We start from the raw sequence: 16213 nt of genomic DNA on the forward strand, positions 1-16213 counted from the left end.
GAGACCAGGAGACCAGTGTACATTTTCTCCGCATGACTCTCCATCGGCCTGAGACAATGAAGTCCTCCAGAAGACAATAGCTATCCAGAACCATCGGGAAGTATCTGCGAATGACGAGCCGTGAATTGTCGATGTTGGAAAGCATGGATACATGAGCAGAACGTGAGCTGGCGTTCCTTTCAGCAAAAGGTGCAGTCCAAGCCGCTGCTAAGAAGCTCTCAGTCGTGGCCACTAGCGCCGAGGCGCATGTGAGTCTGCTTCATTGCACGAGCCCCTCCCTCCAACATTTGGAACAAATGAAGCAAACCTCACCGCGTGCACGCAACCCACACCACACTCAAACCTGCACCTCACGCAAAGACACCTCCACCCGCAACACCTCAGTACTCCGACATGGACGTTGCGCGCGATAGCGGATCGGGTACGCCGGTTGATGGAGTATTGCATCCAGATGGCATCGACCCTGATACGGCAGAACACGCTATCTACCGCGACCCATACACCGGTCACCAGCGCGAGATCTGGAAACCAGGTGAGACTCTCGTGTCCTCTCGAGATCATCGACTTCACTAATAGGCTCTCAGGCGATGGCGATGGAGATCAGGCTACAGACTACTTCGACCGCGTCGGTCCGCCACTGCCCATGGAGCAGCGTTGGCGTCTCTTCCAGGTAAGCAAAGCGCACATCTCACAGCTAGCATAGACTACTTTGCCTTCATGACTGCCATCTCACGAACAGTCTTGACGCAAGGCGCGTCTACCACGTCAAATTGCTGACATATCTCCAGTCCGACATTGGCAAGCTCACCATCAAGAACACCCCACCACGCTTCGTCCTGCTTGACGATCGCGCTGCCTGCGATGTTCTCGAGTCCGACATTCAGCGTGCCAAGCTGACTCAGAACTGGCCGCACGACTTCGGTGGACCCGGCAAGATCCGATCACGTCGTCCTCATCGCGGACGCAGCGCCCTCACCACTGACAACCCCTTCGCCGAGGGCGATGCTCGGTTCAAAACCACTCTGCCTGGAGGCAAGGGAGATGTCTACATATTCACTGGCGAGAAGGACTATCAGCCTATCGTCTACCGCTACACACTTCCAACACTGAAGCCGAAGCCGAAGAAGAAGCGCAAGCCAGAACCTGGTGACATCGACTACAATCCACGTGGCCATGGGCACAACCAGTACACCCCAAAAGACCTGATGGTCAAACATGGTGCTGCAACGTTCAGCCTCAAGAAGAAAGATGATGACCCCTACGCACGTACACCTCGCATCTACCCAGCCGTCAATCGTCCTTCGGAATTGCAGAAACCCGTCGCTCGTTCTCCGTGGCGAGGTTCTGACGAGGGCGCTGGTTCATCGATTCCGCGGGAGGCTTACAAGCGGCCAAAGCTGGATGATCAAGCAGGAGAGCTGGACTACAGTGATGATGATATGATCGGTACAGGTACTGACAACGCCGCATACACGGCGCCAATGCAGTCGAGCCGTGGCGCAGCCAAGAGTGCCTTCGGCCTCGATGACTCTTCCGACGATGAGTTCCCGGTGCGTCGTCCAGCTGCTAGTCCCCAGCAGATCGACCAACCCTTTGATCCCAAGGAGGTACCGCCAAACATGGGCTACATCGAGCGCAATACTTACAAGCAGAAGCTTGAGACTCGGGCCATCGACAAGATCCGAAGTCAGGAAGACGTAACACGTCTTGCGAAGGAGGTGGCCGACGCAAATGTCAAGCTAGGTGAGCAATTACGCGAGAACGAGCGTCAAGCTAAAGAGATTAGCCGTCAAGTAAGGGAGCTTAGTGCTCTCAAATCCGATCTAGAGGCAACTCAAGACGTGGCAAGGGAGGTCGATGAGGCAAATGCCAAGGTGCAAGAGCTGGAGGCAAAGGTCAACGAACAGCAAGTGGAGATTGAGCAGGTCAGAGGAGAGAAGTTCGAGGTGCAGACGAGAATCTTGAGACTCGAGCAGGAGCTTGAGAACGTGAAGACGGGTCAATGGTGACGGACTGACATGACTGTGACTGATATTGATGCCCTGGAACGACACAGGGCACTATTGCAATGCAGTGGTCTGCTCTTCGGCATCAAAAACAGAAAGCAAAGCCAAACATTTCTCATCACCACATTACTTCACTCACTGACCTACACAAATATGCCTCCTCCAACAATGTCACTCACCACCCCAAACCCCTGGATCTACGCCGGCCTCACCTCTTCTTTCCCAGACATCTCCCCTACCTCCCCCAAAACCCGCATCGCCAAACCACCTCCCGACCCATGGGACCCTATCGAGCACAATGAGCCTCCTCCGCCCTGCAAAATAATCCAACTCGCCAATCCCCTCGAGCCCTCAAATTCTCGTTCAGGCGCAGCTTTACGTGGGCTGGGACCCGCAGGTGATGGTCTTCCGGTATGGGGGCAAGTTGCATGCGCTCGATCATGCTTGCCCGCATCGGGCTGCGCCGCTGAGTCGAGGGTATCTTGTGGATATTGAGGATGTGGGGGTAGGGGTGATGTGTCCGAAGCATGAGTGGAAGTTTGATTTGGAGGGGGGCCAGACGGGGATGAGTAAGGGGGTGAGGTTGGGGGTTTGGGAGGTTGAGGTTAGGGGGCGGAGCGGGGACGGAGAAGAGGAAGTCTGGGTTAGAAAGAGGGTGGAAAGAAATGATGTGCGGTGTTGAAGCGATCTTGTGCTTTATTTACAGTGCAGGTAAGCGTTGGGATCTGGCTTCTGGACTTACCAGGCAGTTTCGCAACCTCGAACGACCAGCAGGCTGCTGCATGACACTGCGGACTCTTGAATCTGTATCCTCATGTACACGATCGTAGTTGAGATCTGCCCACCCATAGTGCCAACTGGCTGGCAACTCGAACGACATCAATCGTCATGCATCGGGGATCACTATGCCAAGTATGCGAACTTTGATTCCAGAACCTCAACTTTGCAGACGATTGGTATCACCACTGGCACCATCGACCGCAGACGACTACACGTAGTCTAACCAAAGCCGCCGAGCAGAAATGTGCCATTTCGAAATGAAAAGATCTCTCACGACATGTCTGCACAAGCTACAGGCCAATCGTCGGCATGTGACAGCATGAAGTAATTGCGCGCCTGGCGCCCCTAGCCAAGTTATCTGTCCAAGGCTTTGACTCCCTTGGCTAAAAAATTTCCGCCTGGTTGGTCCGTATTAGGGCATTTCATCAAGCCGTCATCTTCATCGAGCTGAATGAACGTCTTCCTCGTCATCAGCGGTTCTTACGGCCTGGCGGTCGCCCAATGAGCCACCTGGAGCCGGAGTCATGACAGATGCTGGACTCGTTGGCGATCCCTTCCGCGTTCGTTTGGCGTCGGGCTCGTCTGAACCGTGTTCTGCCGCTCTCTTGAGACTTGTCGTAGATTCCACCTGTCCGCTGCGATTCTCGTCGTACACAAGCGCTCGTAACCTCGCGATCTCTGCTTTAATCTTCGCCTTGTAAGCTTCCGGGTCCTCCAGCTGTGTCATGACCCGCTCCAACCGCTCAAGCCGGGAGGGTACTGGTTGTTATTCAGGTTCGGCCTTTGGCAATGCGCCCCCAAAGTCGGCGACAAAGTCTCGACGAAGCTGTTCTGCAGCTGCACACTCGTCCGCTGTGTTGACACCGAGCGCTTCTCCACTCTTGACGCTCTCGACATCCGTGCTTTCGAGAAGATATGGATAGAGCTTGTGTTTGCTTAGTCCTGTTTGGGCGTCGATCACGTTCTGGCCTGTTATGCCATTTTCCTCCTTTGATCGTCGTTCGTCACGCGCGACTATAAGGTTATGGGCACCGGCGATCACGCCTTCGAGCACGTCTGGCTCGTCCAGATCACGTGCAACCTTCGAGATATCCTGAAGAAGAGTTTGCAGTTCTGGAGAGCGGGCCACGAAGTCCTCGACCTCCTTACGCGATGTCTCGTCTTCGAAGTCTTTGCCCTGGGCACGGGATACAACCTTCAGGAGACTGGTCGGCCCGCCATTGGAAAAGAGCAAAGATACGACATCGATAATGTCGCTCGGGCTGTCGCTCTCGGGCTGTAATGAATCGTCGTCACCTTTCTCATTGGTCTCCTCGGATGACGTCGAGTTGTATTGAGGTTGTGAGGTGGATGGAGCGCGGACAGACGCAGTGGATGCTACGCCGTCGCTACTGTACGTGCTATTGGGGCTCTCTCTCCGCGGTGTTTCGAAAGTGTTACCAGAATGGCGCTTGCCACGCTCAGATTCCGGGACGCCGTTGTCCTCGGTGCTGTGCTGAGTCTCGGCTGCGTGCCTTGGTTGTTGTGCATTGCTTCGTACAGCCTGCGAGCCTGGCGCATCTCGAGTGGTGTTTGACATGCTGTGACGTGGAGACATCCAGAAGTCGATCGTGACCTAGGAAATGACTGACATTGAGAACTCGTTGCAGTGCGTGTCCTGTGACGAGCCAGGCGGACGGGTTTGGGGAGGTGTAGGCCCAGGACTGCCGTGTATAACAGAGGGAGAGAGCCGTGTAGATGTCGCCTATGGTCGACGAGTCGAGGAATGACTCACTGTTTTTGGCAGAAGCTGTGTCAGTCAGTCATGCCCCAATAGCCGTGAGCGCTCAGAAGACCTACGCAGTACCACGACAAGCAGTAAAGCGTTCGAGTCGAGAGGAAGAGAGTCGATGAGGGAAGGGCAAAGTCGGCAGAAAGGGCTCGAGGTACAGCAGAGCCGAGCCGCGATGAACCTGATCAGTACCGCACTGTTGCAGAGAAGCACGCGAATGACCTACCAAGAATGTGCGACAAGCGACACGGCCTGTCAGGCGAGTCCTAATGTTGAGATGCGGCTCGAGGTTGTGGTATGCGACAGGCGCTCGTGTGCAGCAGGAGTGAGTAAGGTTTCCAGAAAGTGTCTTCTTGCTGTGATGGTCGCCAGTTGTTATCAGACAAGTACCGCTGAACACAAAGTCGCGACGTACTTGCTGGTGTTTGAGGGCCCGGTTCAAGCTGAGCGAGACCAAAGTGTTCACGACGTAGAGGCATCTGGATTAAGCTTTGGCGCCAGGCACATTCCGGGCTTAACGCAACGATGTCTTTCTGCTCATTCACCACACAGCACTTCAAATTCGCAAGCCGGTCTCCTTCCCATTGGCCGAGCACAAGATGCCCTGTGATCCATGTCCGGACCACAGCGCGTCGGACGATTCGTGACGTATGTGTCGAAGCCGAGTCGAGTAGTTATCGCATGAAGCCGACATGGTAGGTGAATGAAACGTGTTGGGACCAATGAGTGGGCGAGAATGCTCATGCTTGTCGATTCGGTGGTAGGACCATCTGAGACTCGCTTCATGCAACGGTCTGGACTGAGCCATCAGTTTCGGTGTGTCGAGGCGGTCAACATCATCGCACCAGACCGCAACCAACAAGTCAGCACTCGCGAAACGAGAGCAGGCACAACCTCAAGACTCCAAGAGGCGGCTACACATGCACGAGTCTCGCATTTGCTCATCCTCGTCTTCGTGACACTATATCACACACCCCTGTATACCCATACATCTCTCCCACCGTCCTTCGCTCATCTCAGGCGCTCCAACATCTTCGCCTGAGCTCGCTCGCTCGGTAGTAGGTACCCAACAACAACTCTCCCACCCAGATGCAGCCAATATATATACTGATCCCGCATCTACTTGCCGCGGCTCGGCACATGCAGGACACGAGGCGCGGCTACTGCGGCAAGCAGCATTGGTCAGATGGCGGACTCGTTCTGGCGAGGCGTTTTCTCTTCTTCCCGTCGTTACGCCACCACCTGCCTCGGGGTTTACTAGGTACGTCATTGATGTCACGATGGGTATTGTCGATTAAGCTGGTCCTCAGTACAACAGTCTCATTCTACGACTTTATCTGAGCCTGTGGACTCTGTGGCCGGCCCCAAAAGTCCAGTGAGGCGATGACGTCGTCGCCGAGTTCGTCTTCGTACGCAAAGAGGATCTATGAGAAGTTAGTATTGCTTGTGAGTGCAGGGACCTGAGCGAGAACTTACCTCTCTTGTGCTTTGGTGCAAGAATCGAATGTTCTTATGCGTCTGGATACACACCAGACCGCCAGTGTCACTCTGCCTGATCTCGATAAACTCAGGCTCGAACGCGAGAATGTACTTCTCACCCCATGTCGCAAACGCATTGGGTGAGCCTTCCCACAAGATCTTCCAGTCACCTCGTGCGCGCCAGCCGTTCTTGTTGACGTAGAACGAAAAGTCGTTGTAGCAAAGCAAGAACTCTGACGTATTCCGCTCAATGTAGATTGGCTTGACGTTCTCTTTCCTTGCCACAAAGTCGAGCGAAGTGTCGGCTTGGTCAAGAAGCGATTGCGTCTCCAGCGTCTCGAGCGAGACAATCTCGAAACCTTTGGCGCCACCCACGCAGAGCTTGCTGCGAAGGAAGTGAATGCTGTTACTCTCCATGGGGATGTAGAACTCTTTGTAGGGCTTCAAGACTTCCTGGCCACTAGCGAGCATCCTAGCCAAACCAGACTTCTTCTTGCCCTTGGTCATCGATTCCATTGGTTCAAACACCTTGACAGTCGACGAGAGCGTCGAGGACTTCACGCAACACACCAGGGTCTGGCCATTGCAGGTTCCGGAGTTGATGTAGTTCGCGTGGCAGATCTTGCGACCACGTTTGGAAGGTGCGCCAGCTCCTTCGTCCTCAAGCGCTTCCATCGGGAAGCTGTACACCGCCTTTTCAGCAAGAACGATCAGAATCTGGTGCTGCTCCAGGACTTCCAATTGCGTGACAAGTTTCGTATCCAGGACGCGCTTAGGCTTCATCGAGGCATCCTTGGGCTTCCTGTCGCACACATACACTCCAAAGTCGGTACCGATGACAAGCTTTCGTCCGCCATCAATCGGTCTGCAGCAGTTCACGCGTACAGTGGCATTGAAGTAACCCTCGTTCAGTTTTGCCATCGTGAAGATCTTGTGCCGCTCAGAGAGCTTCTCCTTTTGGGTCATGATGTGCTCCATCCACTTCTCGCGTTGGATCTGGGAGGTGCAGTACAGCGTCAACTCGTAGCCGCCTTTGCCTAGACCTTTGAAAGTGATGGGATATCCCTGCTCGTTGATTGGAGGCTTTGCAGTGACACGGCCAACTCCTGGAATTATGCTTGACGATGGCCTCTTAGAGATGCCCACCCTCGGCATAATGTAGTCCATTTCCCGGATCTGTAAGAGTTCAAGAGGTATAGGCTTGCGGTAGACGCGGACTTCTTCCTTCTTGTTGACAGTCTTGACCCTCACGATCAGTACAGCGTGATCAAAAAGATACGCGGTCACGTCGGCTTGTTCTGCGGTGACTGTCTTCTTGAGACTGCTCTTGAAGATCAGCTGTCGTGTCTCCTCTGTAAGCTTGAGATCCATATGAGGTATTGTACCCCATTTGAGCTGCGTGTTGAGCGTCATCAAGTTGTAGTGGTTCTCGGCCTTGCCAGACTCCTCGTTCACTCGGCTCAGGAAGCCACGAATTTGCTCGATTGCCTTAGGAAGATCCTTCATGTCCGGGTTATTCTCATCGGTATTCTTCAGCACATTTTCCAACAGAAGCGGATACCTTGCCAACCGTGTCGTCGGCTTGGTGAGATAGCCGTTCAACTCCAACTTCCGGGACTCCTTCAATCGCTCTGTTTCTTCCGTGAAACGGGCAAAAGCTGGATTACTGGCCTTCTCCTTCTCAAACTCGAACTTGCCAAAAAGCTGATTTGCACCATATCGGATGAAAGGATGGAACTGTGGTACATATTCGATGAAGATGTCGCCGACATTCCGGACCACAGGATTCTGTTGCTGACGTCGTGTCAATGCCTGGGCCATACGTGCGTTGACACTGTGCACTTCTTGACAGTTCGAGAAAACAGTGCTGATGAACTTTTCTCTTCGATGTTCAGGGATTGGCGAGACGTCAGGCATCCTCAATGGCTTGATCCAGAAATCGCGGAGGTACTCCAGGTCCTTGACGAAGTCACGCTCGGTGTACATCAGCTCGGAAATGACTTCCTGCCGCTTCTTCTCTTTATCGCTGACGCTGTCTGACACCTCCTTCGACACAGTGTTGATCCAGAGCTTCTGCTCGTCACTCTGAGCTTCATCGTGCAAGCTAGATCGAGATGTTTCGCGCTTCAAGCCGGGAGTGACCTTCATATTGAGGCGTTGTTGTTGTTCGAGGCGGCGAGGACATGCTATACTGTAGCATAGATTGTCTCGGTTGCAAGTCGGAGAGTAGCACTCTGTCAGTAATGTGAAAACCCCGTTGACCTCGGGCACCTCCTCGCCCATGGTCTCCTTGAATTGGTAGATCTCGCTGGGAGAATCTCGCAGCCGATGCGCGTATGCCACCTCATGGAAGAACTTCTGCGCGTCCAAGGATCGCCCAAGCAGTAAAGCCAGGTTGCGGTCGCTAGTCCTAATAACATATGCAATAAGCTCCACCGCGTCAAATCCACTAAAGGCATTCTTGTAGACCAATCCGTCTTTCTCCTTTTCCTGTAATGGAACTCTTTCTCGAAACGCGGTTGCAACGTTTGATAAGAGAGCGCCATATACCAGGCTCGGGCGTTTCTGCGCAACCATTGTGCCTGCACGGGAGATCTGACTGTCGGATCGCTGCGCAGTGCTCACCGATGGCCGTGGCGAGTGCGCTTGGTCGGAGGGCGATACTACGGTACTAGCCATGGACATGGACCTCGAGCCTTGCGTTGTGTGACTGCTGCTGCTAGGATGCCTCATCGTCGCAGCTCGGTCATGGTATCCGTTCGTATGCCCGTTCGTCATGGTGCCCTCGGGGTCTCCCGATTCTCTCCTGCGATTCGGTATGACTCTCCCACTCATTGTCTGCGCGAAATCTGCATCTCGGCTATATGACGACATGGACATTGTCCTCTCATCCTGAGGTCTATCTGGCACGACTCTTCCTTGCGCAGTTGTCCTCGTCATGTTGCTTTGTGCGTAAGGTTGCTGGCGAAAAGCGTGAGCCGGGGAGATTGAGCTTGCTGGAGGTTGGAAGTTTGGTCGGGGGATGGAGGCCATCGATTGCGATCGGTAGGCGTCGTTGTTCAATGCCGGCGTCGGGCCACTTGGACCGTATGGAGGACCGCGCTGCGTGAAGGAGCGCTGGTACTGGCCGGGCTGGGGTTGAGGTTGTCGAGCATCGAGACGCTGAGGTGCACCATAGGGTGCTCGGTGAGGGTGAATCGGCTGTGGTAACGGTTGCTGCTGTGGTCGTCGCTGTGGAGAATACTGTCCGTTCGGATACTGTGCTACGGGTGGCGGGAACCCATTCGAAACACCATCTGATGAGCCGGGCGGTCGTGGGTAGCCGTTGGGTTGAGCACCTGGTCGCATGGGAGGCGCTCGTTGCATGTACTGCCCAGATGCCGCCGACATGGTGTTGCTCCGGTTCTGCGGCATGACAGGTGGTGCCCCAGTCATGGTCTGGCTGCGTCCTGCTGCACGAGGATCTGCACCAAAGACATTCCTGAAGGCGGCATTGCGCTGCTCATCTGTCGAGGGGCCAATATTGGGCGGCCCATGGGCATACTCGCGACCCTGCTGGGGGTGGTATTGGGCCATGCTGCGGTGGTGCAGATCGAGTGTTGGCGAGTAGTTGGCGTCCACGGAGTCTGCCAGACATCCGGGCCTGAGCTGTGTTGCGTGCTCTCCCTCTGTCCCTCACTTCGAATGCCAGTGTTCGCGCTGCTGCGGCTGTTCCTGCTCTCCACTGTTTCCGCGTGGCCGTGCTCTACAGCGTCGCCCGGACCGGCCCTTATCGCCGCGAACACTCTCCGCCGCCCTCGCAGTCACGCGCGCCCTCTCCGCCGCTGCAGGAGATGGCGAAGGGGTGTATAGGGTGTTGGCGGGTGTGTGCAAATGTGTGGTGGGCTTGTTTCTGGACGTCGGCCGCGGATGGTGGAGCAATGCTCAAGATCCCTGGAGAGCGCGGTCTCGCCCTTTTGCGCCGCCAAGTACCGTCTTCCCGTGATCCGCCGGCTCAAAGCGCATGCAGGCACGTACGGTGCAGGAGTGCGTAGTATGTGTACAGTGTGGTGCTGTGGATGTGACAGGCGGGTAGGCGTGAAGACAGCCCAAGACGACGCTGTGCTGTCTCTCCCCAACGGCCCAAAGCAACACGAGGCCGATCTGCCGCTTGGCTGTCTTTCACCCAAAGAGCGCTAGTGGCCCGAAGCTACTGTTCCGCCGTGTCGTAGGCACTTGACATGTTTGGTGTGAGCCTCCATGTCATTACACCCGTTATCTCTCTCACACTGAAACGACCATCACCGCCAAACCCATTCGAGCGTCCTCAACGAATCCCCGACCACTTGCTTGCGAAACACCTCACGATCAGCGGCCCACGATGGCCTCCGCCGAGTACACACCAAAGTTCGCGCCCTTCCTGGGTATGGCAGGCATTGCATTTGCCATGATATTCGGATGTACGCACAACAGAATGAGGGAGCAATGACGCTCAATCGCTGGGTAGATGGCTAAGCAAATACACAGGCATGGGAGCAGCATATGGCACAGCCAAATCTGGTATTGGTATCGCGAACGTTGGTACCTTCAGACCTGATCTGATTATGAAAGTGAGGCACATACATAAGCTGTGTGGTAATCAGAGCTTGGCTGATGATTACAACAGTCTTTGATTCCGGTAGTCATGTCTGGAATCATCGCGGTCTATGCACTGGTAGTGGCGGTGCTCATAGCTGGAAACATGAAGCCACCGCCAGAGATGGAGTACAGCTTATTCAACGGCTGTATGCACCTGGCTTGCGGCCTTTCAGTCGGTCTTACCGGCTTAGCTGCAGGATACGCAATAGGTGTGGTGGGAGATTCGGTATGTGCAACGGGCTTGAAGAGCACAAGCACGTCCGGAGACCCTCTGCACTCGTACGACCTTGTGCAGCAAAAGCTGGCGCAAGGCGACACATCAGCCGTTCAGTGGGAAGCGAGTTGCAGAGCAGTCTCCGGCCGTTGATATGCAGAGTCAAGATGTGAAGCTACGGCAGGCTAACAGAAGCATAGGGAGTACGCGCGTACATGCAGCAGTCGCGGATATTCGTCGGCATGGTACTTATACTCATTTTCGGCGAAGTACTGGGTCTTTATGGGTGAGTCCTTGCTGGCAGAGTAATTGAGCGCGGGCGTGTCGATGCTAACTTGGCGGCTACAGTCTGATTGTGGCACTTATCATGAACACCCGAGCTTCAGGTTGAGGGAGGGCGTTAGCAACACGGTGCGTCACCGAGCAAGACAAGGGTCGGAGTTGGGATAGATTGGTTGTTGTCTGCCTTGCAGGTTATCGAATTCGAAGCGACAATATGCCAACAGTCACGGTCGTATGGAAGTCGAAGCCTCATAGATTTGGGATCACCTCCACTGTCACCTTGCACTGGCCAAGTAATGTCCAGGAAGTTCCGACGCGCGACAGCTGTGTGTTGGTCGTTGTACTTGGTGGACAAGCAGCGGGATTCTGTACAGATAGTAGTAGGCAGCAAGCTATGTACTCTACCACACCGCCTGGTGCGGCATACGACAAGAAGACGACATGCCGCATTTTCATACTGGTTCATGTCAAGTCGTACCGAGAACGATGGCTTCCTTGGCGTGACCCTTGAATGCCCAGGCCCCAGTGACTTCCAGGCAACGACATTCCGTACATGTAGGCTTCAGCAAACGGACAGGCCAGCCAACCTCGGACTTGCAACACTCTCACTCACGACAATGAATATCGCTCTCGATATACTGCTGTATCAACGCCATCACAGTCCACACCACCGACATTCACAGCAGTAGTTCTGTGGAAGTCGGCCCTCGAACACGACGCGCAAGCCGGGCGCATCCTGAGGCACACAGCTTGAGATCGATTGTGCGGCTGGCTGGACACCATGGAGGGATGCCGACCAGCGCACATTGCGCAATTCCGACAAAGTCGCCTGACCAAATTGTACTCTGATGCGAAGAAGAATGCTCTCACCAGTCTGCAGGTGCAGTCGAACAACAGTGCTCAACATGCACCAATGCACCGGAAATTCCGGATTCAGAAGGACCGCTTGGTCACTTGGGGCCTGGAGTGGAGTGATCAGGAGAAAGGCCTCGATGCGGACATCGACGAAGAAGTCGCCAAAGCTGGTCTGACCGAGACCGTCACGAGCGTTATGCACAACATCCAGGAAGTCCTCATCGAATCTGAATCCATCAGGTCGGCTAGCTTGCCGCTCAGGAAGGCCGGAGAGCTGATCACTGCGGACCCAGCGCCATTCGATGAAGCACGATATGAGGACTTGTTGAAGGATCTGACGACAAGCATCGATACACTCTACGATCTATCAATGTCAAGAAGAGCGATCGCTCGTGGCGAGCATCCCAAGTTTGAAGACCCGATGACCGAGGAGGCTGCTGCGGCGGTCGAAGCTTCAAGTGGTAGTTCCAAGCAGAAGAGGATACCGCGGAAAGCTTTGCATGAGAAGTCGTTATACGAGCCAAGCTTTGCCTCTTCTGCCACCACACTGATCAACCCGCCTCCCTTCGAAAGGCCGGTGTTGTCTCCGTATGCTGGTCTCCCTGCTAGGATCGAGGCTTCGGCACTGCGTCTGCCCAACGAGGGTCCACCTCCGTATGAGGCAATCGGGGTTCCTTCCACAACACGAATGATTGCTCTTCTGGCGAGGAACAGGGCACCTGAGAGCGTTCAGCAGGCAACGGGTAGTCCAGCTCCAGAAGTCCCAGTCCTGATCGAGTACGCCAGTTATGACACAACATATCGCGAGACTGGCGTGCCTCCTCCATTGCAGCGATTGGAGGCCTTGGCACAATTCTTGCAGCCGATGCGCGCTGAGTCTCAGACCAATCTGAGCCTGCTTGGGTACTTTGAGAATTTGCATCAACCGCGGATTGGGCTGGTCTATGATTTGCCCTACTCCATCCTGAACAAAGTGCCTGCACACAGGGCATCTGAAGCTCTGATGCCTTTGAGCCTCCTCAAGCTTGTACAGAAGTCGAACAGAACCCAAAGTCAGGCGCCGGAAGTACCGCCGCCAGCTTTAGAACATCGTTTCCGCATGGCGCTTCGCCTGACTGAGCAGCTACACTCTCTACACGCCCGCCAGATCGCGCACGGCAACATCAATAGTAGCAGCATCATCTTCACTACCGCCAAGACCGACTCGGATGCCGCCCGCCTGGACCACCTCAGAGCACCACTTTGGGCTTCATTCGATGTCTTCTCAAAATGTACCGTTGAAGGCATCAGACGAGAGCCCGCTTTCAACATCTACAGACATCCTCATGATGAACCGAACAAGGACAGCAGAGGGTTTCCAGTCGACTTGAAGTTTGATCTATATGGTCTCGGCCTGGTTCTTCTCGAGGTCGGTCTGTGGACACCCATCAGTGAGCTTTACAAGTCGAAGTATACGATTCCCGACTTCAAGCTGAGGCTTGAAAAGCTCTGGATACCAAAGTTAGGAGCCAAATGTGGATCTGCGTACCAGCGTGCAGTCGAGACTTGTCTGCGACTCTCGGACGATCCGGACAACTCTAGGCTCACTGTCGAAGGCATCTACGGCATACTACTACAGTTCTTGAAGCGCTGCTGCCTACTAGACGATGTTGGCTCGTCCACAGAACTGATACCAGTATCAGAGCTGATGTCTGCGCCGAACTCGCCAGCCATGACCATGTCAAGTGCTCCATCCAGACGACAAAGACGCAGGATATCAGAGGCAAGCTCGTTGGCACGCGCACAGACTGAACCAAGTGAGCACGTGCCATCACCCAAGAACCCACCGCAAAGGCACTACACAGCGCCAGTGCCTTCCCCTGCTGCTATCGCCCGATTATCGTCCGCCGGCGTGGCTTCTTATAATGAGCCGCCGATATCTAGACAGTCGTCGCGAGCAAGTCAATTGTCTCCAAGACCAAGTTTCAACGAGGTCCGAAATCAGCTTGTAGATGCTGGCAACCAGATTAAGGAGGACGTTCAATTCACGGCGTCATCAACTTCCTTCAAGGACTTCAAACGGCGCGTCACTTTGATACAACAGAAGTGGCGCGAGTGTCAGGCGTTCAAGGAGAAGAAGAGGACACAGCAATACGTGCAACACCTCGAACAGCGACGTAGCATCGAAGGACTCCGAGAAAAACGCTCGAGGCCGAAGCGCTACGAGTTTAGCACAGTGCCGGTCCCACCGGAAGCATGGGACTACTTTCAGGAACACATCGTATCGCAGGTGATGAACCTCATGCAAAAAACTTTACCTATCAAAGAGTCCAGCTCTATCAACCTTGTCTCGTACGGCGAGACACCCGACACGACTAAGCCTACTGTGATTGTCACCTGCGAGAAGCACGCATCCATGGCCAAGGCGAAGCACATCCTGAAACGCCATCTCAAGATCGACAAGAACATACTGGACATTCGTGTTAAGCAAGACATAGTCCGCCGCTGCAGACGTTCGAGACGTGATCGCGCTAGCAATGCTTCGAGGAGTATGGCTCCCTGGCGGGATCCAGATGTTGTGAAGGCAGCCAATGGAGAATACCAACAACAGCCTGTATGCGGTGCATCCATCGGATCATACAGGTACGACGAACATTTACCGCCGGCATCGTTCGGAGGTCTTGTTGTCGTTGACGGCACCACATATGGTATGAGCGTGCATCATATGCTCGAGCCCGAAGAAGCGATAGAAGACGAACAGGAAGAAGACGCCGAGGAGGGCGCCGATGACGAATCGGAAACGTCTAGCCTTGGAGGATCAGATGATGGAGACCTTTCTGATGAGGACAACTTGAGCACAGTCCGGCCCGCATCGACAATAGATGACGAGCCTATGGCGTTGAATGGTACGTAGTTTGTGATACCCCTGGGATGAATATGTGTTTAGCATGTTGGTCGTTGGTCCTGGTCACATGTCTGCCTACCTTCCCGCATCGATGTGTTCGTGAACCGGCTTCAAAATGGTCGCCGATCGACTTCATAGGATGACTTGTGCTGACGTATGTTTCTAGACACCGATGGCGACTGTCCTGGCATCACACCTGACGATATGGAAGAGATAACAATCACACAACCAGCCCTCGACGACGCCATCGACTGCGATCTACACGCAGAAGAAGATGAAGACGACGACGACTCCGGCATCGACGAAGGTAAGTCCACCCAACCTCCACACTCCCAACTAATTTGCCGCCTTCCCCATCACACCCCATACTAACACTCTGAACCCCCAGACCACCTCCTCTCCTTCAAACTCGGCCTTGTGCACGCCTCCTCCGGCCTCCGCCGCACCGCCAAATCCCACGAAGGCGGCTTCAAATCCGTCTCCCAATCCCTCCCCCAAGAAATCGACTGGGCCCTCTTCGAACTCCTCCCACCCCGCACTCACCCCTTCAACCTCATAACCGGCGGGCAAAAATTCTGCTCCGCGAGCCCCGACCGCAAAGGCAACACCCTCCCCCAAACCTTCCAACCCAGCACCAACCTATCCTGCAAAACCGTTTACTGCCTCGGCCGCACCTCTGGCCTCGGCCACGGCACAGTGTCGGCGAACATGGTTCCCGTTAAGATTCATGGTCGGAGCACATACTCCGCTTCCTGGACGGTCGCGGGGACGTTTGGGACGGGGGGCGATTCAGGAGCGTGGGTGGTTGATAGTGAGGATGGGAAAGTGTGTGGACACGTTCTGGCGTCGAGGACGGGGCAGACGTATATTTGTCCGATGGATTTGTTGCTTGAGGATATCAAGCAGACGCTTGGAGCGCGGGAGGTGGTGTTGCCGGCTGTGACGGAGGTGGGAGGGAGTAGTAGGCCGAGTAGTAGCAGCAGTAGTAGTGAGCGGAAGGCTATGCTTGCCGATGCGATCAATAGGATGAGGATCGGCGAGGCGGAAGCTGCTGGTGGTGTTGCGATACCTCCTTCGAGTAGTCCTGTGAGGGCACGAGAGGTGGAGCCTGTGGGATAGATGGCTTGAATGAGAACAGTCGTCTGAGCAGTCGCGTTGAAGGCAACGGGTCTTTCCAAAGTCCTGCCACATGGGTTCGTCAACGAGAAGCGGTCGAGATTCAAGCATGCCGCTGTAAGCTCAACGTTGACGCAAAATACATTACTCTACTCTTGACATATGATTTGATTCCGATCCCATACTCAGTCACGACCACCTTAAGTGGC

At 54.6% G+C, this 16213-nt stretch overlaps 4 protein-coding genes across 4 annotated transcripts; 2 read left to right on the forward strand and 2 right to left on the reverse strand.

The window, feature by feature from the left end:
- Positions 1–393: 393 nt before the first annotated feature.
- CLAFUR5_05743 (uncharacterized protein) lies at positions 394–2009 on the forward strand (the record flags this gene model as incomplete). Its single annotated transcript, XM_047904891.1, has 3 exons — positions 394–532; positions 585–670; positions 789–2009. The coding sequence occupies 3 exons, from the start codon at positions 394–396 to the stop codon at positions 2007–2009; spliced, it is 1446 nt and encodes a 481-aa protein (XP_047762056.1).
- Positions 2010–3552: 1543 nt separating this feature from the next.
- Positions 3553–4365, reverse strand: CLAFUR5_20206 (uncharacterized protein; the record flags this gene model as incomplete). The annotated part of the gene is made up of 1 exon (XM_059463043.1): positions 3553–4365. The coding sequence occupies one exon, from the start codon at positions 4363–4365 to the stop codon at positions 3553–3555; it is 813 nt and encodes a 270-aa protein (XP_059319002.1).
- Positions 4366–5882: 1517 nt separating this feature from the next.
- Positions 5883–9612, reverse strand: CLAFUR5_05744 (Rho1 guanine nucleotide exchange factor 1; the record flags this gene model as incomplete). The annotated part of the gene is made up of 2 exons (XM_047904892.1): positions 5883–5981; positions 6034–9612. 2 exons carry the CDS (start codon positions 9610–9612, stop codon positions 5883–5885), a joined length of 3678 nt encoding a protein of 1225 aa, XP_047761796.1.
- Positions 9613–10396: 784 nt separating this feature from the next.
- CLAFUR5_05745 (V-type proton ATPase proteolipid subunit 2) lies at positions 10397–16007 on the forward strand (the record flags this gene model as incomplete). The annotated part of the gene is made up of 7 exons (XM_047904893.1): positions 10397–10475; positions 10543–10625; positions 10682–10879; positions 11068–11153; positions 12047–14889; positions 15055–15195; positions 15277–16007. 7 exons carry the CDS (start codon positions 10397–10399, stop codon positions 16005–16007), a joined length of 4161 nt encoding a protein of 1386 aa, XP_047761798.1.
- Positions 16008–16213: the final 206 nt, after the last annotated feature.

This window comes from Fulvia fulva, chromosome 5 (genome assembly GCF_020509005.1).
Source record: "Fulvia fulva chromosome 5, complete sequence".
NCBI lineage: Eukaryota > Fungi > Ascomycota > Dothideomycetes > Mycosphaerellales > Mycosphaerellaceae > Fulvia > Fulvia fulva.